This window comes from Alligator sinensis, unplaced genomic scaffold, assembly GCF_000455745.1.
Source record: "Alligator sinensis unplaced genomic scaffold, ASM45574v1 scaffold215_1, whole genome shotgun sequence".
Classification (NCBI taxonomy): Eukaryota; Metazoa; Chordata; order Crocodylia; family Alligatoridae; genus Alligator; species Alligator sinensis.
The window spans coordinates 344,020-367,394 of record NW_005842259.1 but is presented as its reverse complement, the minus strand read 5'-3'; the positions used below and the strand labels follow the sequence as shown (position 1 = coordinate 367,394).

Below are 23,375 nucleotides of genomic sequence, written 5' to 3'. Positions count from 1 at the left end.
ACTTTATGGACATATGTAGGAAGACTGCTGTTGCACCTAGCGGTTGCAGGATGAGGCAGAGAGGCACAGCATATAAGCAGAAATGTCTGCAGGAGGCACTGGCTGTTTTGGAAGAGGGTGTTCTGCAGGAGGCACTGGCTGTTTTGGAAGAGGGGGAAGGCATGTGGAAGACAACCTGCTTGAGAAGACTTTGTGCCTTCCAGAAACAGAAGTGTTTAGGAATATAATTAGTTGAGTTGGAAATGGGTCAGGAGAGCAGATGCCACACCCTCGGGGTTTGCCTGGGCTTGGATGGGAGTCCATCCAGGGAACATTAGGTAACCGAGGAAGTGATGGTGGTGATTTAGTAAAATATGTTCTGAGACTGTGGGAGCTAATGAGTGAGCATGGTGTGCGCTGTGGGAGCTGCTTGTTCTTGGGTTGAGATGATAATGCTGAGATCCTACCTTCTGCCCTCTGAAGATCTTGACTTTTTTTAAGCAGATGGGGATTAGTTGTAGCTAAATTACAAAGACCTTTAATTTCCCTTGCAGTTTCAGTTTGATACAGTGGCTTTTGCTACTTGTGCTAGTGTTGCTGTGTGCTGTCTGGGTGTCCCAGCAATTTACTCTGAGGACACCTGCATTTAAGTGCTGGGTGAAGTAATCTTTTATTCATATACTCACCCCAACAAGTCCTTCAGGATTAGTCCTGGCAGTAGGCACTAAGAGCTCAGGCCACGGCCTTTCATCTACTTGGCGTAGCCTGTTGTGTTCTTCCCCAGTTCCAATCTGGTGTTCTGTTTTCCTAGGCCCTGATGTGGTGTGCAGATGGTGGTCAGCAGCAATTGCCATGGCGATCAGTTGGCACAGAGGGGATGATGCAGCTGTGCGGTCACACTTCACGGAGGTGGAGCGCATGCCCAAAGCCCTGGAGACATCGGAGTGCGTGGGCCTCTCTCCTTCTCTGAACCACTAGACCTTTCAGGAAATTAGCTTATTTAGAACCCCTCCTCCAAAACCCCCAAACAAATACCTCATGCCCCTAAAAACCTTGGGCAGAAGCAGGTGTTCCTTAGAGCGGGTATCTACTGGTCTAGAACAGATATGTGGGCCAGGGCTTGTGTGGAGTGGCTTGGCCAGTGTGTTAGGATCTGGAGGGAATGTCATACCCAAACATGGGCTAGGGAGAAGATTGAGAGGCCAAGCTTGGTCCTTTCCTTGAGTCCTTTGGGGGTTGATACTTTCCTTTTGTTTAGTAGATATGAATGTGCCCTATGAGTAATGCAGCTGCTTCTAGTATGATTCAGTGTGTTGAAAACCCCATCTAATTTTGTTGGCATAGGCTTTTGTAGATGGAAGCTCAGTGTTTAGGGAGCTACTAGTGTCTGTACAGACGCAAGCATTGTCATGGAGAGTGCTGCCATGCCCTTAGCTTTGCCAGTGCAGCATACTTTTCATGTATGTGCCTGGCTTCTTGAGGTTGACAGTCTGCTTCTGTCAGGTCATGGTCTCCTGGGGATCTGGACAAAGGGAGAGGGAGGAAAGGCTGAGACAGCACATTTCCCATGGGATTAGAAGCCTGTTCAGTGGGACTCCTTGAAGGTGCAAGGCTAGTCATGTCAAAGTCATGAGACCCTGTAGAGCAAGCGCTGAGGCTGACCCTTCTCACAGCATGGCAGCCATTCAGTTTGAAAGCCTTGTCTTATTTCTCTTTCAGGAATTCCCTGGTGAAAGCTGTCTTCTATCTGTGCAAAGCCATGCAGGCCTCCCTGTCTGGGAAGGCGGATGGGCAGCAGAGCTCATTTGCTCATAGCGAGAGGGCCAGCAGCCATTTGTGGAACAGCCTTAACATGAGCAGCGGTGTCTCCAGCGCTGGCCTCAACAATGTAAGGGCCAAGATGCTGGGTGATGATGACTATTTGGTTATGTTTCCTTCCTGCTTCCTACATGAAGATACCTGGTAGTTTTTACTAGGGCTTGTGGTCTTCTGTCATTTCCTTTTTTGGCTGGGCTCCTGGCTGGAGAAGGACTCCCTTCCTTCTCCACATTCAGTTCTCCCAAGTTTGTGTCTGGAAGAGGACTGAACTTCCTTAGCTTCCCTCACTTCTGCCTGATGACATGTGCTGCGCTCACATGCCTGTTTTCCCAAGCCTGGTCTCAGCTGGGTGCTTGCCTGTGCCCGTTTTCCTGTTCTGCCACCTGTCTCTCTTGGCCCCATCTCCTCATTCAGTTGCTCCCATAGAAGCCTCATCTCTGTCCCGTTCTGGATGAGGCCATTGATAACTGTAAAGAAGGGGCTTTGCATCAAGAACTCTGGTCTCTCTGAGCCAGGCACTTGCGGTGGTCTGAACTTCACAGACTTCCCTCTGTGACAGAAGTGAGACTGCTAAACCTCTGCATATGTGGATCTCTTTGTGTCTTCACTTTTCAGGGCAGCATAGAGTTGGGGCTTTCCTGCAGGGCATGTAGGACACTGAGCCCTGGATCCCTCTGCTACTCCTGGGTGACCGCTGTAGTGCATTGTAGTTGCATTGCATGTTCTGGTAGTATCTGTGCAATGTTTCTGCAGTGCAGTACAGAGGCACTCTTCATGTCTGCAATGCAGGTAGGATCTCTTGATTGCCTAGAATAATGCCCTTTTTCCTTCCCCGCCTCCCCATCCGTGCCATGTTTGGAAGCAGACTCGTATGGAGCACAGGGGACTTGTGCAGCAGATGAGGCTATGACAAGGCAGCTTCCTGCAGGTGGTAGAGCTCTCTTTGGATGTAAGCCATGTTCACTTTGGCTGGTAGATCTCAAGTTCAGTGAGCTAGGGCTGGTGAGGCCTTCAAAGATGGCTCAGGTGCTGCAGATTCTATTCTCTGTGCCAGCTTGGCATGTAACTCAAATACGTGGTCTATAGATAGTGTCATCTTGGGAGGACAGCCTGGTTTGGCTGGGTTGGGTGGCTGTTCTTTCTGCACACAGGAACTTGCTTGTCAGCAGAGGGCTTCAGAGATGTCTCTGGAGAATATTTTTCATTTAGGTGGCTGATAAAACCAAGTGTTAGTTGTAGTTATGTTTCTTCTGTAGCTTGTTGGAGTGATAATTTGGGACCTGCCCATGCCACCAAAGGGTGCTCCAGGTGCTGGCTTGCTTCAGGCACAGGTGTCGTGCAGCCCATAGCTTTAAGGGTGCTGGGTGAGCTGATGCTGCTTAACTCAGCTGTCACTTGCAGCTCACCACTAACTATCTGGGATCGGATGGTTCTAGCACAGTGGTGCACTCACCCTTTTAGCCCCGTGGGCGAGATGAAAGGTCTGGGAATGTTCTCTGGGCCAAATTGGACCCCATGCACCAGAATCTGACCCTGGCACCCAGTGCTGCCACCACTTATTGGGATCAGGCTCTGGGTGGGGGAGGGGAGGGTGGGCTGCTGCCTCCACCCAGTCCCACATGCTGGGATTGGGCTCTAGGGCCCCACACCACCCTGGGCTGGTCCTGAGTGCCAGGATTAGGGACCCACAGTGCCTCTGCCTAGTCTTGTGTGCCATCCCCAGGCCCCACGTGGGCAAGGGAGCACTGGGCCCGATCCAGCACAGAGAGCCATATGGGCCAGATGAAAGTACCAGATCTGGCCTGTGGGCCAGGGTTTAAGCATCCCTGCTGTAGCAGGCTGGTAAAATACATTCTTGCCGTTGGGTGCTTGGCCTCATCTGAAGGTAGTTTGGATCTTTGGCTTTATCTACAGCCCTTGACTTCATACCACATGACACTGTGGTGAAAAACCCTGGCCCTATGCAAAGCAGACAGAGGGCACATCAGACAGATTACAAGTCACTTGCTGACAAATCTCAAAACATTGTGGCTAATGGGAATGGGGTGCCAGGGACCTTGCTGTTGCTCTGCCCCAGGGCAGTATTTGATCAAGGATCTAGCAGTGTAAATCTTTCCTAGTGAAGTCTGTAGATGGCACAAGGGGAACAGGTGACTTGTACAGAAGGGTCCAAGTTCTCTGATGAGAGAATTGTCATCCACAAAACCTGTTCTAATGTAGCCAAATGCAAAGTCATGTATCTGTGAGCCAAGAGCACAGGCTCTGCATGCAAGATGATGGATGATGGCTTGGGGAACAGAAAAGGGCTTGAGGGTCTTCATAGATAATCATAGAAAATGAAGGTTGGAAGGGACCTCAGGAGGTCACATCTAGTACAGCCACCTTCTCAAAGCAGGACCATCCCCATCTAGATCATTTTGGGGGTGAAGAGCTCACTGGCCAAGTTCGCAGAGGACACCAGGTTATAGGGGAGCGTGGTCACGCTTGAAAATAGGCTGCAGATACAGGTGGATCTAGACAGGCTGGCGAGTTGGGCAGGTCGGAACCAGATGAAGTTCAACATTGAGAAGTGTGAAGTGCTCCACTTGGGGATGACAATCCCCAACATACTTACCGGCTTGGTGGCGCCAAACTGTGTAGCTCCATAACTAAAGAGACCTAGGGGTAATAATGGACCATAGTATGAACATGAGCCATCAGTGCGCAGCTGTAGCCATCAAGGCAAACAATATGCTGGCATACATCAATCAGTGCATCTCAAGCAAAACCAAAAAAGTGATTCTTCTGCTTTACTCAGCATTGGTGAGACTGCAGCTGGAGTACTGTGTCCACTTCTGGGCGCCACATTGCAACTAGGATGTGGAAAAGCTTGAAAGTCCAGAGAAGAGCCACCCATATGATCGGAGACTTGCAAGGCAAGCTGTACGAGGAAAGGCTGAGGGACTTGGGTCTCTTCAGCCTAAAAAAGAGAAGGCTAAGAGGGGACTTGGTAGCAGCTTACTGCTATATTGAGGAATACATCAAGGGCTTGATGAAAAACTTCACCAGGGCACCCTTGGGGAAGACCAGAAGTAATGTCCACAAACTCTTGGAAGACCATTTCAGGCTTAACACTAGAAAAAACTTCACAGATAAGGTGTCCAGACTGGAATAAACTCCCTCCAGAAGTGGTGCAATCACCTACTCTGGAAATCTTCAAGAGGAGACTGACCCCAGTTGTCTTTCCCACCTAGTATGTGGGGGCTGGACTCGATGATCAAGGTCCCTTCCAGCCCCTTACAATCTATGAATCTACAGTGAGTTTGGGTCTTTATCTGCTTCCTGCCATGAGGTGTCTGCATTGCAGACCTGGGAGATAAATGGTCCTATGTGTTCAGCTTCAGCAGAGGTCCCTAAGAGGGAGGAAACTCCCTCCTCTAGGAATGGTCAGTCTAGGCAAGGCTATGCAAGCAAGGCCTGCCCCTGCTGTGCTGGCATTGAGGCTAGGGAGTGGGCTTGGTCTTCCAGAGCCATCAGTCTGCTCCACTGAAAAAAATCATGGTTAGTGAAATGGTCCTGCTCAGGTGAGCAGGTCATGGCAGAGGCCCTGCATCATCTTGCAGCTAGAGGGCAGTCTCGCCACCCGGCCACGGCCCATACTAGTGGACAGGCTGTCACTAAGTTACACTCCTTACCTACTGTTTTTTGGGGGGCTCCTTGCAGATGATCCAGTTGTTAGCCTGTGACTTGCTGCTCTCTCTACGCACCAGCCTGTGGCAGAAGCAGGCCAACTCCAGCCAGGCCCTGGGGGAGACTTACCATGCCTCGGCCTCAGAGCTGACAGGGTTCCAGCGCGACCTTGGCAGCTTGCGCAAGCTGGCTCATGGCTTCAGGCCTGCCTACCGCAAGGTAAGGTCCTGCCTTCTTCCTTGCTGTTGATCCTGGGGGGAAGCAGTGCTTAATGTTAGCATGTGCTGTGCAACACAGAACTTCAGGGTGTATGCCCCAGGGTGCTGGTGGAAGCTTTAATGCTTGAGGTTTTAAGGCCTGATGTGGGTGAGAGGACTGGGGATGGTATGTGGAGCTCTTGTGTCCCCAGCCACTGCCAGCTTTTCTCTTGGTGGTGAGAGAGCTCTTCCCCCTCTGATAGGGTTGATGATCTGTGTGAAATATTCTGGCTTTACCAGGCAGTCTGAGGCAGTGGCTAGAGAAAATGGGGTGGGGCTTATTTTCCCCAGGGTTGTCCCTCTGCATCCACTTCCTTTTTCCTTAGTGAGTCCCCAGAACTGTAACCAGTCTAGTCCTGGATACACATACTGGCAGCACTGCTTTAATAGCACTAATGATAGGGCTTCCTCTGGTCCTTGGGTTTCATGTCTGGCTCTTAATGAAGTGGTAGCTGAGCTGAGGAGCATGCCTAGGGCTGGGAAGGGGCTGGGCTTCTTGGTTTTGGCCCTTTCTTGCAGTCGCTGTGTACTCCTGCCTACTTCCAGACAGCCCCTTTCCCACCTTCCTTTAATCCACTAGCATAACAGATTTGTTTTTTGCCTTTTCCAATGCCCTCTGCCCTGCCTTGCATTGGGACTGCAGAAGAGGACCCTGGCTGTGGGATGGGGAAGCCAAGGGGTGGGATGGATACGATGCCCTTGTTTTGCTGTTGGTAGGACTGTGATCTCTGGTCCATGGCTGGCTGGTGTTGCCTTCTTCTCTTGCTCCTCCCAGGTGTTTCTGCATGAGGCCACTGTGCGCCTGATGGCTGGTGCCAGCCCTACCCGCACCCACCAGCTTCTAGAGCACAGCCTGTGGCGGCGCACCCCCCAGACCAGTAAGCATGGTGAGTCGCAGTCCTAGTCTGCAGCCCCCTCATCCTGCGAACAGGCTTCCTGTTGGGAGAGGAGGCTGTTGCCGCCATCTCTGCTATTTTTAGCAAGAAAGAGGCTATTTATTGGACAAGCCTTAATGTGAGGAACTGGTGCAAGCTGCCCAGCATGATGCACATCAGCAGTGACTGCTGAATGAAGCAGATGTAATTGTAGTTTGCTGACACTGGGGCCTCTTAGATTGTCCTGAAGCCAGTAGCTATTGAGGCTGTGGATACGTGCATGGTTAACCTGTGGCAAGTGAAGCTGTCCTGATTTTTTTTTTTAAGAAAGCTGCAAATGTCTGATGGCACCTTGAAAAGCCCTTCCTCAACTGTGGCACATTTACCTGTCAGTTAATCAGCTGCAGTTCTTCACACTTGCCTGACTCCCAGTGCATACCACCTGCACCTGTGCACAGCTGTTACCCTGCAGGTTGTTTCAGTTAATGCCTCAGGTGTTGCCTGGCTTCTCATGTTGAGAACTCAGTGGCTTGGGAGTGGGTTCCTGCAAGGCCTCTAGCTGCCTGCAGAAGGTCCTGCCACAGTTAGCTGAAATGGTCTGGCAACTGAAACCAGTCACAAGAATGGCATTATCACAGGGCAAGGCTTGGAACACTTCGAAGTGATATAGACTATATATCCTAGGTCTTTCAGCTCTTCCTCCAAAGCCCTGCTTCTTAGGTCCCTAATCATTTTTGTTGCTCTGCACTGGACTCTTTCTTCTAAGGAGGAAGTCAGGGAATTCAGAAGGAAGGCTAATATTTGAGACTTTGGGTATTGTGCTGATCTCAAAGATCCTTCGGGACTAGATAAGGAAATGTTTTCTCTTATCCTTGGCATTAGCACTGGAGAGCATTAAAACTGCAAAGGAAGCACTGGCTTCTTTTTTTTTTCCCCTCAAGACCTGATCAATGTTTTGTTCAGAAGCAGGTTGTTCACTCTGAAATGCTGGGCACATTCCTAAGAAGCTGACACCGCCTTCTAACTTAAAACACTCTCGGTGTCCTGCTAAGTGAGCTCTTGTCCCTCTTCTCCTGTGTAATGTTTGAACCTTGGCAGCTATTTCACTGGCTCAGAGGAGCTTTGCAGTGAGGACTGGTGTGTTCCCTGCCTTCTATTTCAGAGGGCTGAGGGCTTCTTTGGCTCAAGGGGGTTATAGGTATTCAAAGCTTCATTGCAGCATTTTTTTTTATGCATAGGTGAGCTGGACATCCTGCCTGGACAGAGAGAGCGAGCTACAGCAATCCTCCTGGCCTGCCGCCACCTTCCGCTGTCCTTCCTCTCCTCCCCTGGCCAGCGCGCAGTCCTGCTGGCCGAGGCAGCCCGCACATTGGAGAAGGTGGGGGACAAGCGCTCCTGCAATGACTGCCAGCAGATGATCGTCAAACTGAGTGGGGGCACCGCAATTGCCGCCTCCTAATCCCAGGGGGCAGGGCTCCACACAGGGGCTGTAAGAGACATGGACAGCCTTGAGAACAGTCCCTCTGGACTCACCCCTTATACCCCTTTGTAGAGCAAACAGTTCTAGGTTAGGACTGTAAGTGGAATCACACTGGGTGGGGAGGGCTTTATAACTTAGCCCAGGCATTAGTTCTGCAAGCCACTGTCAGCCACCCAGCACTGCCATGTGGCTTGCTTGTGTAATCATTCGGGCCTTGTCCCTGGCCACCCGGATGCTCCTAGCTGAGTGCTGGTGTTCATCTTTGCTGAGGAGAAGGCTGCAGCCCCAGTGGCACTTCTTGGGTCTGCTGAGAGGCTGTTTCCCTTCTTCCCCTCCCAGAAATCTGCAGAAGGGACCCTCTGGTGAGGGTGGGGCACGTAGAAATCTGCCCTGAACTTATTCCAAGGTGATACCAGCATCCAAGACAACTCTCTACCTGCAGGCTAACTTGAGGAGAGCCCTTTGCCTCTCCTCAAGGGTTGTTTCCTGAGGCTGTTTTTATTAGAGCCTTTTTCTATAAACGCTGCATTTCTGGAAGAGTGCTGGGGAGACGTGTGAGGCCAGCACCAGCCAGGGACAGCTCTCTGCGGTTTTTATACGGTTGTGTATTTTGTTTGTTTTATAGCACCATCTGTGACTTTACAAGATGTAGGGAGCTGTTGCAGTAGGCCTCTCTCCTCGTCCTCTCTGCCTTCTGTCCCTCTTCCTTCAGGCTGGAGCTGCCCCCTGCCTCCTTTGCACGGGGTGCCTGGACTCTAGAGTCAGTCTGGCATCAGCTGCAGTGAATGCAGAGGCTGTGCCTAGGAAGAAAGGAAGAAGGGTAATAGAGTATGTGGAGACATGACCTTAGGGGGAAGGGGGAGAACTGCCTGGGTGCAGATTAAAGCTTTTATTTTAGTATAATAAGGTTTTATATTTCATTAAACTCAAGGCTTGGGTCTTGGGGGTGTGTATGGAGACACCCTGCTTTCCCATGTCCATGTCCCCATGGGTGCTGGCTAGCCGGTAGCCAGAATTCATGAGGGTTAGGAATTCACATTTAACTTGGTGCCTGCTGCAACTTGGAGCAATCCACCTTGCACATGCAGTAATAGCAAATCATGACATTCAAAGAGTCCTGGGGATGGACAGTAGTCACCCAGGCTACCCTTTCTCCCCATTCCTCCCACTGCTTTTGTCCAAAAACTTGCCTAACATTTGTGTCATGAGAGTTGAGATGAAGCAAACACTTAATGGGAATGTATTGCTGCATCTGTGTGCATGCGCACTGTGTGTACATGTATAGCTAGAACTACACAGGGGCTTGATGCAGTCCTCTTCCCCTCAAATGTTTGCAGGCCTTTGTTACGCATCCTGATGCCTCCTTGCAGAAGCCAGAACTCTGAGTTTGGTAAAATACTTCTAGATCTATCGAGAGGCAGCAGTTTTTATGGGTGATTATCTCTTACTGGATCAACTGTATAGTTGGGAGGGTTACAAGCAAGCTCTTGGGTACCACGTACCTGAGGCAGGGTAGTATGTGGTACCTAGAAGCTTTCCTGTATCCCTCTCAACTATGAAGTTGGTCCAATAAAAGATACCACCCACAAAGCCCTTGCCTCTTGCTTTTTTCCTGGACCATCATGGCTACAACATCACCCTAGAACATTGTCACTTCTAGACCTACCCTGTTTTGTATCACCAGACTCTTTTCTCAGAGCAGGAGCAAGCTTTGGGGACTGTAACAGAAAGGTTGTCATCTGATACATGGGGGTTCCTCTGGCCTTGGTTTTAGTGTGCTTTAGTGTGCTTGGTTCTAGGTGCTTTGGGACACCATAGCTCTTTACTGCTCTGGGAAACACTGTCCCTGACATCAGATGTAACCATTCCTGATGGCAATTCCTCACCCCCAGAGCAAGCCGTGCACTTACTTAAGAGTGCTGCAGCATGTTCCTTGGACAGCAACAGATTCTGGAGGCTGCAGCAAATGCCACCTATCTCCTGCTCTTAATGGAGAGCTTCTCATGGGAGAAACATATAATGGTAATTATTATTTTTTTTAAATGAAAACTACTGTGGTTGCCTCAGCGTGTGTGTGTTCCTCTCTGTGGGGGCAGACATTCTAAGGTCATTCTTTTAGATCTCCCTTTTTATGTCAGAAGCCCACAATTTAAGGGTGGCCTTCAGGCCTCCAGTGTGTGGGTGTGCCTCTATACATGAATACCCATGATGCCCTAAAGGCAGTGAGCAGCTGCTGCTTTTCATTCCCATCCTGAGCATGGCCTGATGTGATTAACTTACCTGGGGACTCAGCTTTAGAATGGGTGATACTTTCTATTACTTGATAGGGCTGGTCAGGCAGGACAGGGATACCATTTGTTATGGGAGAGGTGAATGTGTTCTCAGTCCTCTAGTGTGGAATTACACCAACGCTCTTATTTTCATACATGCCACTGCCACAAAGATGCCTTGGCCTTGGACCCATTTTAACACGTATGAAATTCTCTATCTCTGCATGTACCATCCTCCTGTGTCACTTCAAACTGTGGCTAGCCTGTGTGCAGTCCTTGGAAAGCTTTGCACAAGTGGGGAGATGGCAACAGCGGGGAGGGAGGGAGTTCAGCATCCATTGCCACTAGTAGTAAGTAGAGCCAGAGCAAGAGACAGCGCGCGAGGGAAGTGGGCGATCTGTGCCCATTGCTTCTCAAACAGAGATGAACAAAATACTAGACAATGCACTGTAGGGGATCAACCGGAATGGATGAGTTGGAGGTGGTGTGATTTAATTAGATGCGTCAAGGGCAGTAGTTGTTTCTAGAGGCCTGTTGCAAGTGGCTTTTGCCAGGTTACCCTTGTGATGCGTGTTCTTTCCCATAGCTGGCATTTCTCCCTTTGATGCAAGGTGCCTCTATATGCCTGTTTTTATACAGTTATTTATGGATCTGGTGTCTATCCCTACACTTTTTTATGTGTATATACTGTAGCTTTTTTTTTTTTTTTGTTGGGGTTTCATTTTGCGTCTTATATGAGAGGCTTATTTATCCAAATGGAGTTAGGAGTAGGGGCACTTTGCTGTAAAAAAATGTAGCTGGTGATAGGCTAAGGGGAATGCTTCTGCTGCTGTTGAGATGTGTCCAATAATGTACTCTGTCCAAGAGCTAGGGAGCAAGCTACCTAATAAAGCAAATGGTATCACCAGGTCCTGTGTCAAGTGTGTCTATTAAGAGCCTTTTCAGTGCACCTACTGTTTTTGAGCCACTATTTTGGAGTAGCCTTTTACTAGAGTGGAAGGCTTTGGACAGTAGGGGATGTCCAGACCCACCAGAGCTTTTCAGAGAGTCTGTTTCTAGAAATACCAATAAACACCAAATCTTTTCTTGGGCATGTCAAGTTTGCAAAATAAGACTAGAAAGCTGCTTGGGAAGGACTTATACTTTCCATCAGGCAAATGTCCAGTGTCTCCTGCCAGGTTAGTATTTGTACTTCCCTGTGCCAGGCAGTCCAAGGTGCTGTTGATGGTTATGGTTAGAACTAAGTTTTTCAGGGAAATGTATAAAGCCCTGCAATAGACAATTATTGAATATCCTTCTTGAAGCCTGTCTTGTGCCATCAGTTATTCTTGCTCTTTGATCATTCACTGTTCCTTTTGTAGCTGATCGTGAGGGATGCCCATCAGGATCTTCTTGGAAATCTAGAAAAATTAGAGCAAATGGCTTTCATTTACCTATTATTTGGTCAAGGTGCTTGAAGAACTCCATTAGATGAGACTAGGTCTTCCTTTATGGTCTGTTATTTGAACCAATGTGTCGTGTATTATTAATTTTTTTAACCAGTTATCTTGGTACCGGAGAACTCATGTCTGTAACTCCTAGCAGTCACCTCAGTGCATTTTCTAAAGATCAGTATAGCATTTGCTGGAGCTCCATGGCTTCATGTTTAAAAGTCCTTCAGATCCAGTGGGTATCACTGAGTCCTTGTGGGGTTTTTTGTTTGTTTGTTTGTTCGTTCTTGAGTCTACTCATTGATACAGCTCCACAGCTTCCTCTCTGCTGCAGACTGGTACAGACAATATAATTTGTCTTGATCTCATTAAATTTATGGTATGCTAGTCTCCCATTTAGAGGCTTCCTGTTTTGGTGTCTATACAGCAGCTTATTTGTTGTTTCAGTTCAAAATTTCCTCCAGCCCAATGTTTTTTTAACCAGGGGACTGCAAGATCTTTTTAAGGGTCCTGCACAATATTAGCACAGTTGTTAGGCATGCAAACATCTGGGATAAACCCAGAGATTTCACAGGAACCCACTGTGTCACAAACATTGACCTGCTGTGGTGTTTCTTGGTTCTTTGCAACAGAAGAATTATGCTATTTTCCTCAGTCAAAAAATGAATGAAAGTTAAGAGTTGGTATTTTCTGATGGGTGTCTCAAGTCTAAAAATAGGTCAAGCACCACTGCTCTAACCCTTCATTTTAGAGGTTGTCTCATGGTTTGTTCTCCAGTTGGCTTCACTTTAGGACTACACTTGTATTTTTCTGAAGGATCCTTTGGCTTAAAAAGGCCTCAGACATCCTGGTGTGTCCCCTCTTGTATGCCCTCTTAAACTTCTCAGCAGCTGTTGGACAAATTGCGTCTTTAAACCCTATCTGGATGTTATTTTGACCTGCTATAAGCTGATGGCTGAAAATCCCCATTGTTTAAATTTGTATTTGATCCAATTCCCTTTTTGCTCTTTCTCAGTATGATCAAGAGCAGTATAATACTTTTGGGGCATGTCTACTCTGCAGATTTGTCCTGCCAAGCAGCAGTGACCTAAAATAGGCCATTTCACATCATGCCTGTGGGCTATCGCCAATGTTGCCAGGTATACAATAATTGTTACATTTAGACAGTAAATTCATTTCTTTGTATGACAGATAATTGCTAAGAAGCCACCGTGTCTGAGAATTCAGGAAGATCAAAAGAATGCTTTCTTTGGAACAGAGTGTTTAATATCTTATCAATTTTCCATCTTCAGATAATCTTAAATTGTCTTGGTGTTGTCCCTTGTGAACAGACATGCTTGGAAGCAGGTTGCACATGATAGTGCCTCTAAAGGCAAGTGTATATAGCAGCAGAGGGCAGTGATTTGGAAGTGGATTTTGATTGAGATGTGTTTAATGTTTTTAAGTGGTGAGCGTGAGTGAAGAGAATGGCATATCTGTTTTTATGGCAATATAGGCCTACTGGTATGTTAAAGGAGAAACAATTGTTTGCATATTTGTAAAACTGAGGGATGTTTGATAATGAAGCATTTAATGCCAACAGTGGCTACTTCCCAAGCCAGAAGGCATATAACTGTTTTGTAAGGTCTTGTAGCTGGACTCAGAAAGTATGCTAATTAGCCTGCCTGCAGTGCTGTGCAAATGCAGCTCTGACAGTCCAGGTAGCAGGGAGGTGTGTGTGTGTTTTATTGGTGCCATAAGATTGCAGCTGTGGATGTGCTCTGAGCATAGTTGTACTCTCATAGCTTGGGATTTGGGTCCATGCAGGTTCTATAGAAAGCACCCTTGTCTTTATGCTGTGGAGACTGGGCTCTTCAGAAGCTGTGTGAAGGGGAGGGGAAAAAACCACTAACAAGTTTTTGTTGTTGTTGTTTTTTAAACCTTAATGGCAGTCACTCTCTTCAACTTTGCCTGCAGGTTTGGTTTAGTTCTGGATTGGTTCCAGCATGGCCTTGCTTTACAGCAGGGGATTGGTGGGGTGTGTGCGCGCGCATTTCCCTTTTGCCAATGTGCCTCTGCCCTCCATGGCCCACCCTTAACCCACCTGCCAGTTTATCTTTCAGATCTAGGTGAATTTGCTGCTGCATGTGTACATTCCACTTTAAAGGCTAGATGGAGATTACTCCACTTCATGCAGGTCCTCATGCTGCTGCCAGACCATAACTTTCTCCTCCCCTTTCCTCACAGTTATCTTCTCATTTCTGCTGAAATGATCTTCAGCCTAGTGCTCAGTTTATAAGTCGGGGCAGCTTCTCTGATATCTCTCCTGTAGGACACTGGCACTGCCTCTTTCCTCTTTCCCCAGCATCAGATTCATTGAAGACCATCAGGATTGTTCTAATGTTTCTTCTTTTTTTCATAGTTTCATAGTAGCTAGGGTCAGGAGGGACCTGAACAGATCATCTAGCCTGACCCCCTGCCACAGGCAGGAATGAATGCTGGGTTCACAAGACCCCAGACAGGTGATCGTCCAACCTCCTCTTGAATATGCCCAAGGTAGGGGCGAGGACCACTTCCCTGGGAAGTTGGTTCCAGATTTTTCTCAGCTTGAGATCAAACTCCTTCAAGAAAGCAATAATGACTGGTAGAAGTATAAGCTCGAGGCTTGGCCTGTTCTCACCAGCACAGAGCACTTCCCCCTGTTTGAGTTATTTAAACCAGTGGACATTAGCTTGTGGGGGAACCATCAGGCGGGGGGGGGCAGCCTCCAGCATGCGTGCCGCTAGTGACAGATGCCCTCTGTGTGGCATGTGACAGAGCAGGGAGGGGACAAGCAGCACAGTGGCAGGTAAAGCAGAAAGCAGCAAATTGGGCAGGGGAAGAGGACTGGAGTGACCCTTGGGCAGGAAGTGGGGCTAATTTTTGGCATTTCTATCAAGGCGAGGAAAGGGGAGACCCACAGAGTGAGTTTAATGCTCATGCCCACCAGAGGGCAGTAGAAACACAACAATTGAAGTGAGTGACTAGAAGAGAAGGTGCTTCTTGGGGGGAATCAGCGATTCCTTTCAGAGGTCATGTGCTCTGGGAGCCTGGGGGAGGAATGGAGCTGATGAACTGAAAGTGGTTTCTCATTTAAAAAAGCTGGGAGAGCTCCTCTGGGATTTGGCTGAGTCATGCACCCCCCACCCCATTTCAGCCCAAAGCCCCCTTCTCAGGAAGTGAAATCCTTGGGCCCAGGCAGAGACTCGGTAGAGGTGCTTGTGAGATGCCCAGTGAGCGGCACTTGGATTTGCAGTGAAGTTACCCATGCTCTCCTCCTGCACCAGGTTTTCATGTAACCGCAGGCCTCTGAGGAGAGCCAGGAAGTCACCAATTAATTGCGGTGGATGGTACATCCCAGAGTTTGGCAGAGATACTGAGAAGCCGGGATCTCAGGTTTGGTAGGGACCCAGCTGTGGACAGGGGGGCAACTTTATTTTATTTTATTTTTCTTAGAACTGGAGAAAACTACAAATAACACTGACCCAGGCCTTGCAGGGCCTCAGGCATCAACCACCCATTGCTCACACAGTAGCGCTGTGCGAAGCTCTGGGTGCTGTTTCGATTTGGAGGAGACTCAGCGGCTGAATCTCCAAATCTGAATCGAATCAGGGGACCAATAAAAAGGTCCAAATCAATTCGAAGCTCTCTGAATCTTCGGAAAAGGTTTTGGAGAGCTTCGATGATTCGGGTGGTCCGTGGTGGCTGCAGCAGGGACCTGGACCTGGTCCACCCCATGGCTGCCCTGCCCGCCCCAGCTCCCAGACCTTTTTAAAAAAACAGCCCCACTCACTGGGTGCTGTCTGGTGGGAGGGCCATCCCCACTGCCCCATGCTGCATGGGGGGCTCTGTCATTAGACCCCCAAGCCCCCCTGCTGCACTGCCTGCCCCAGCTCCGGGCCTTTAAGAAAAAATAACCTCCCCCACCCCCTGGGCTCACCAGCTCCTGCAGTGGCTTTGGGGCTTCAGGGGGCTCGTGGAAGAGCCCCCTCCCTGGCACAGGTAAATGGGGGGGCAGCAGGGATCACCCCTCCCCCCCAGCAGGAACTGGTGAATTCGGGGTTTGTTCTTTAAGGACCACAGCTGGGGTTGGTGGGGCAGCCTTGGTGGAGGCAGGGAGAGTGGGGTGGGGGCGAGCGGGGGCTTGTGCAGAGCTCCCCTTGCAGCGTGGTGCATTGCGGGCAGCAGGGATTGTCCCCCTGCCCGGCAGCACCCGATGAGTGGGGCTTTTTTTTTTTTTTCTTTCAAAGTGCAGGGAGCTTGGACAGGTGGGCCAGTGATTGCCAGGGCTGGGAGAGCAGGCGGGGGATCACCAAATTGAATTGCTGTCCCCCAAATCAGCCGAATCTGAATCTGAAGTGAATACTAGCTGCTTCGCATAGGCCTACCGCATACCTGTCATGCCCCCCTGCCCCTCTCCCTGCCACTGCTGTGAATTGTGTGTCCATCTGTTGTCTGCCCCTCTCCAGTCCTTGCTCACTCAACCCCTGTCAGCCTGCAGCCTTCCTTATTCTCGGGGGCATAGTACCTGCATTATTATGATTTCAGGGGGGTCCATAGTCTCAAGGAAACTGAGGCTAGAGTGAAGATGTGAGGGAGCCTTGCCCTTTTTGGGCACTGGGTCAATGGTCTTCCCTGCATGGGAGCAACTGAAATTCATTGCCATCAGATCTCTGTATGGGGGAGAAGGCAGGGTGAAATCAGTCGATGGCTTCATTCCAGCTCCTCGGGATGGATGGATGGATGGATAGGTAGCTGCCTGGAAGACACCCCTGAAAATACAAGTGCTTATGGAAGACCTAGTGCCATGAAGGTAGGAGATGGAGAGGGTGACCAGCCTGCCCAGGCTTGGCTTGGCCTGTGTGTGCTGCCCTGTCTAGGAAGACCACATTGATGCTCTGTCATGGGTACCACTCACTAGGCAAGAAAGGGCCAGGAAGCCAATACTGTACAGCCCAGTCCAAGAACAGCTGGCCCAACCCATGGCTTTAGCAAGACCCCAGTTGCACAGGAGGAGCTTGGCTGAGGAGGACAATGTGTAGTGTAAGGCATTCACACAACCCTGTAGGTGGTTGGTGCTGGGCGGGCAGGGGACATGGTGAAGGCACCGCTAGCACATGGCAGGCAAATGGCATTGTGCTGCTCCCCACACAGCTCCATCAGAGCATGGAGCCCAGCCCACCACTGCAGCCACCTCCATCTAAGGTGGTAGGGCACGTCTACATGAGACATTGACAGCGCAGTAGGTCGATACTACTGCGCAGGAGCATTGCATGGCAAAAACCATGCACCACGGCACTGTACAGAGTTTATAAAACAAACAAACTGAAGTATGCAGCATGACATCAAAAACTGTGACCCATGTATAGTACCAGAGGCTGCTACACAGTGCATAGTTAGTAGAGCTGTGCAAGGCTTTGGACTGCGCTTCGCATTGGGAGAAGATTTGGACGCTTTGAACACCGAAGCAGCATGTCCGGATCAAACTGCTGGCTTCTTTAGTCTTTCCAAAGTGGTTCGGAGCTTCTGAACTGCTTTGGAGCTGCTTCAGAGATCCGGCCTTAGGGTATAATGGGGAATCAATGAAATATCTATAACTTTGCTTTTTGTCTGATTTGGATGAAATTTGCAGGGGTGGTAGCTGCTGATGAGAGCATGAAGCCTGCCAAGTTCCAAGAAGATAGGTGCAGGAGTTTGGGGGGAACCATACCCCAGATTCTTGAAAGCAAAACTCATGTCATGTGTATGCGTTACACCACAGGGGGGTGAAAACTGCAGGGGTGGTGGCTCCTGCTGAGGACACAAAGCATGCCAAGTTTCAAGGTGATGGGTTCAGAGGTTTGGGAGAGAACTGCACCTCAAACTGCTGACAGGTAAAACTCATGACGTAGATGACCCTGTGTGTGTTAAGGTGCAGTGGCCTGAAAACTACAGGGGTGGTGGCCCCTGCTGAAGCCACTCAAAATTATGTGCAGAAAAACTCTAAAGTTATGAAAAATTATGCAGGTACTTTGTATGCTTGGGGGGAGGGGTTGGTGGGGGCCAGATTGAGATTCCCAAAGTGCAGGAGGGAGTAGGGCCCCGGTCTGGCCAGGTTGTGGGACAATTGGAGCCCAGCAGTATGTCCAGGGGACTGGGGGGAGAAGGGAATCCCACTGCTCTGTGCACTGTGGAGAAAACAAGGAGGGTGGGGGCTGTGCCTCATGTAGTCCACTTCTATCACAGGCAGGAGAGAGTTTAGAGTAGGTTTGCTCTGCTTTTCCCCTGCAACAGCAGCATAAGACAGTAATTCCTGGCCTCAGGGGGCACAACCCCTCAAGGGCCAGGCTGAGTGCTACATGAGAGCCTCCATGTTGTCCTGGCAGGCACCTCCTTACTCGAGTTTTCTAAGATGAGCCGGCCTGTTGATACCTCAAGTACCTCCACACAGGGTGATGGAGAGATCCAGGGGGAGAGGGAGGGAGCAGTGGGAATAGCAGAAAAGTGGGGAGAAGCAGCCTTGAGATGAACAAACCCCCAAACCCAGTACAGCCCCCCAAACCCAGTATTTGCTATGGGAATAAAGGGCTCAGCAGGAGGTAAAGGGAGACGTCTAAAATTCATCTCAAGCCCTTGACAGCTGCTTGTTTGTACAGTTATTTATACTTTCGGTACTTGTGATTCTGTCGCCTGGTTTAAAAATGACATCAAGAGGAAGAGGGAGGGAACAGGGTAAGTAGGCAAACACCAAGGGACTTACTGGTTGTTGTTCGCTCCCATCTTCTAAGAGTTGTCGTTCCCCTAAGAGGTCTGTGCCTCCCTCTAGCAATGGTACAATGTGATTCCACGGAGAACCGCACTGGAGTCTCCTTGGCTTCCCTCAACACTGACCAGTCTGCTACAGAAGTGAGATGATGGACAGGTGAACTGGAAAAAAGCCGTGCATCAATCACAGGACAGCATGCATGCCTGGTTCACCATGCACGTTAACCAAGTACTCTGGGGGGGAGGGGGAGTGCGTGGTGTGTCGGTTCTGGTGGGTCCTCCCACAACCCTTCTCTTGTCTCCTGCCACACAACCTAGCAATGCCAGCTGTGATAGGCAAGCAGCTCTGGTACCTTGCAATCAGGTGTTCTCGACTGGCTAACTGCCAGCCCCAGAGGCTGCAGGGATATTAAAAAAAAAAAGAGAAGATGAAGGTCCTTTTTAGACGGTGACCTCAGTCTTGCTATTGGTGGAGAAGTGCCGCTGGGGAGGGACATAGTGGGACGGCGTCTGGCTGAAGACCTCAGGCAGCTTCTCAATACTGAACTGGCGCTTGGTGGCATAGACCTGTCGGCGGATGTCAGGGTGGTGATGGTGGTGGCTAGGGTCCCAGCCTCCCTTGAAGCCAGGGCTGGCTGCCAGGGTGTGCGCGTTGGTTTTCACCACTTTTGCCTTCTGCCCAGGTGTGGCCAAGCCGACCAGGGGGTAGCCATCCTGCAGGGTAGTTGTGTCTTTCTGATGCAGCCCCATGGGTGGGAAGGACAGCGTGCCTGGTGGTGGCATGTCTACGGCAGGAAACCGCTTGTAGAATTCCTCTGGTGCGCTTTCTGCAAAAGAGCAAAAAGATCAGATAAAATGGAGGACACCCAACCCCTTCCTGGACCGAAACGTTCTGATAGGCACGAAGGTAGCCCCTCTGTCCGCTGGGATGACTTCTCCCCCTCCCCACCGTCTGACATCCTTGGTGGCAGCTCTCCATGAGACAAGACCATGAGGCAAACCAGGGCCCGGTGGGCCAAGGGGGATGACCTTGGCAGGCTGGGTGCATCCCGGAGGCTGACTGCCTGGAAAAACAGCGTGTCGGAAACATGCAAAACTCCCAGCTTGTGATTGGCTCATATGAACATTCCGGAACCTTGTTAGGTTCCTGCCTGTTGATAGGTTCAGAGGAGGCTTTGGAATGGTGGGGAATTTTGGATGCTGATTGGGTGGTGACCACATGACCTCTCTCCAAGTCATTCCCTGTTCCATGAAAGCAGCAGCTTTCCCTCCTCAAACCGCCCCTGCCCTTTGTCGTCCCGGTGGGACCCCGGGTGCAGCGCTCCCCCAGTAATGTCAGGATTTGAAGTAAAATTCAGTCTGACTCCTGATCTCATGATAGAGCTCCCAAGTCTTGGGATCCTTTCTTCTGGCCCCAACCGAGCTGTGTCCAGCTGCAAAGTCCCTGAGAGCCCTGGTGGGGCCAAGCCGTGGGGGTGGCGTGGGGGTGCAGGGAGCTCTGCCAGGTCAGCACCGAGCCAAGGCCACAAGGGGTGGGGGGGCTGCTCAGGGCACATCTGCGATGAGTTGGAGGAAGGGGGTTAGAACGGAGCATCTTATGATTCACATACCAAATCTCTTGGTTTTTTAAGAGTTTGTCTCTTGATTTGTGACACGGTGGGGTTGGCAATAATGCTCCCTGCAAACCTGTGCTAAGCTTTGCCTGAGCCCAGCTACACTTGCACCTCCTCCCACAAAAGTGTGCGTAAGAGCCATAGCTGGAGGCTGCATTGTTCTCCGTCCTGTCACCAGTGCTGTCCCATTTCCTCCCCATCTCATCCCACTCCCACTGGCATTTGTGAAATCACAGTTGCTGCTGTCACTGGGGTGTGGGATGGCAGCAATATGGTGATGTCACCCGGCGAATTGGGTCAAAGAAAGGGGGAGGGAAAGCAGCACTCGAGGAAGCACAGTTGGGTGAAGCAGCTCCACCCTGGCTCCGGACTTGTGGGTGTGGCAGCACATACCTACAGCCTTGAGCGTGGCATACTTGGTGTAGTCTGGAGCCTGGAGGGGCATGGTGCTTGTCATCGGCAGGCGGTTGCTGTGGGAGTGTGGCAGGCCAATCTGGGGGACTATAGGGGTGCTGACCACAGCATTATTCAAGTGCATCTTATCTAGGAATGGAAAGAGAGATAGCAGAAGAGAGAGGCATAAGAGTCTTGTATCGGGTTTAAGGCTAGTCTGACATCCTGTGTAATACAGGCCATTACATTCACCCAGATGCTCCTAACTAAGCCAACATGCTTTAGTGGTCCAGAAACACATCTATGATATGAAGACTTTGAGAGATGGAGAATCCACCATTTCCCTTGGTAGTATGGTTCAATGGATATCATCATCCCTGTTAATGCCCTCTTTCTCATTTCGCTTTGTCTGGCTGCAGCTTCCCAACCTTGGTCCTCCTCATACCTTTCTCCACCAGATTCATAAGATCTTCAGTATCTGTTTTTCTTCTCGCTGTGGACTCATTTATATGCTGAGATCATGTTACCCCTCCCTCTTCTGTTTGACAGATTTAACAGATTGAGCTCTCTCTCTGTCTCTTTCTCTTTCTCCCTCTCTGAAAGGCATTTTCCCCAGTCCTCAAACCAGTTTTGTGGGTCTTTTTTGTACTTTCGATTTTCCAACATCCTTTAAAAATGTTGATGCCAGTACCAGACACTATGTCCTAGCATGATCACACAAAGGTTCAATGCAGAGGGAAAAATCACCTCCCTGATCCTCCTTCCTTATTTATACATTGCATTAGCCTTTCTTTCACAGCATCACACTAGAAGGTTGTGTTGAAACGCTTGTCTGCTACAACCCTAAATCCTCTCCAGACTCACTGCTTTCTAGGAGATATTCCTCCTCCCTCTGTAGGTATCACCAGTGTTCCTTGTTACTTGATAAATAACTTTGCTTGAGGCTGTATAAAATGTTTTTGAATTTTAATGAGATTGGGCCTTCTCAACCCCAACCATCAGTTCTGGGTAGTCCTTTCTGCCAAGACACCCCACATCTGAGCCTCTGCCTCCTGAGCCATCAGTGATCTGCTTTTATAGACAATATCATGTTTATATGCTTAATGAGACGGATGCCTCAGAGACTCAAACCCAGGCTCCAGAAGGTTTCGTGAATGGGGCTTTGGTTCTACCTTGGCTGCAAGTCATGAGAGACTGAAAGCCCTCCGTGACGGAGAGAGAACTGGCAGGCCCCATGAAAGGACTTCCAGTTCTCAGTCCAAGTAGGACGCAGTGTCCCAGTACTGTAGCGACGACGTTTGGTGGCCGGGGCAAAGCCTGCCCTCGCCCCACACACAGATCTTGGGGGCACATGCCCCCCATGCTTGCCCAGGACTGCACACAGTAGTGGGAGCTGCCCTCCCCCCGTCCCCATGCCACCCCAAACAAGCCACCTGTGGCTCTGTCCCAGGCCCTGCCCCGGCTAGCCATCACCTGTTGGCACTGCTTTGCTTTGGTGCCTGGGGCAGTCACCCTGCTTGCCCCCACCCTTGCTACAGTACTGCACTGTCCCTCTGGTGCTGACCAGGCACCAGAGCAGCGGGGACAAGGGCTGCACAGCCCTCAGGGAATGTATGTCATTCCTAGAATAGCACCAGGGCTGAAGCAGGCTGGTGGGCAGCATGTGAGGGAAGCTGGCACTGTGGCTGCCTGGTGCACATTTGTTCTCCAGGGCTCTCAGGCCAGCGTCATTCCCCAGCCCTGGCTCCAGAGCAGTGTGTTCACCCTCCTCCTTGAGCCTGGGACAAGTGTTGCTGGCAGATTGACAAGATCCTCCTCCCCACCCCCAGGCAACTCGGTGTTGAAATAAAAGGGCCAGTGGGTTAACAAGCAATTTCCCCGGGTCACACGGACCGGGAGCGCTGTGCCACTGGTGCCGCCTGGCCTCTCCATCCTCCTGCTGTCCAGATGGTTAACTGTAGAGATAAATCTGCTGCTCGGTGGCATGGAAGAGACACCTCCCATCTCTGCCTGGAGGCATGTTGCCTACGGGCACCTCCTAGGAGTCACTCAGGCTCCATGTATACTGCAGTCTCTTCAGTGTTTGCGCAGACAGCCAGGACTGGCTTTAAACTAGCTTGCTCAGGGAGTGGTAGCTGCCTAGCCATCACCTCATGGAGCACAGTGTGGGCAGCAAAACCCACCTGAGGCTCTACCCTTGTCTCCTGGCTTTGTTTTGCAGGCCGTACTGAGTTCTGCTTGGCCAAAGCCACACAGCTATTGATCCCTGGGCCAGCTGGGTTCAAGCTGTGTCCGGTGTGTCTATCCTACCCAGCAGGGACTGTTTTGCAGAAGGACATGAACCTCGCTACCAACCTCAACGCAGCACTGGGGCTTGCTCCAGTTTCTGGGAGGCAGCCTGACACAAGCACTCCTGCTCTTAAATGACAAGAGGGAGGGAGTGAGACCCTCCTACCCCTTCTCCTCAAGTGATGGGTCCTACCCTTCTTGCTGCCTGACTGTGGTGTCTTCCCACCCTCCCTCCTCCATGCTGTGTTAGCCCCTGTGTCAGCTGGCATGACTCTGGCAGCCTGTCCGAGCCGGATAACTGCCAGTGAGTTCTGACCTGTAAGCCATGCATAGATGCAGGCTGCTGCCAGCGCAAGTGTCACTTCCTATCCTTCAGAGAAGCAAGCAGGGGCCTGTCTGCCTGCAGGCCAAGGCATCTCCCCTGAGGCTGTTGCATGGACAGCAGGGAGCATCCTGGGGAAGGAGAAGGGGGCACACATGCCACCGAGGCAGTCATCCAAAGCTGCCAGCCTGTAGCAGAGGCAGGCCCAAACAGAGCAA

At 50.3% G+C, this 23,375-nt stretch overlaps 2 protein-coding genes across 3 annotated transcripts in view; one reads left to right on the top strand and one right to left on the bottom strand.

Moving 5' to 3' along the window:
- SREBF2 (sterol regulatory element binding transcription factor 2) overlaps window positions 1–11,257 on the top strand; it is a 32,705-nt gene extending 21,448 nt beyond the window's left edge. For both annotated transcript variants that reach the window (XM_025208919.1, XM_025208918.1), the window contains exons 15-19: window positions 791–923; window positions 1,699–1,867; window positions 5,500–5,685; window positions 6,499–6,610; window positions 7,837–11,257. In XM_025208919.1, coding sequence (XP_025064704.1) covers window positions 791–923; window positions 1,699–1,867; window positions 5,500–5,685; window positions 6,499–6,610; window positions 7,837–8,057 — 821 coding nt within the window. In that variant the 3' untranslated portion in view covers window positions 8,058–11,257. The remainder of the gene's footprint in view (window positions 1–790; window positions 924–1,698; window positions 1,868–5,499; window positions 5,686–6,498; window positions 6,611–7,836) is intronic.
- Window positions 11,258–17,501: 6,244 nt separating this feature from the next.
- LOC102375622 (protein shisa-8-like) overlaps window positions 17,502–23,375 on the bottom strand; it is a 6,621-nt gene continuing 747 nt past the window's right edge. The window contains exons 2-3 of the mRNA XM_025208920.1: window positions 20,547–20,696; window positions 17,502–19,388 (exon numbers count right to left, since the gene is read on the bottom strand). Coding sequence (XP_025064705.1) covers window positions 18,982–19,388; window positions 20,547–20,696 — 557 coding nt within the window. The 3' untranslated portion in view covers window positions 17,502–18,981. The remainder of the gene's footprint in view (window positions 19,389–20,546; window positions 20,697–23,375) is intronic.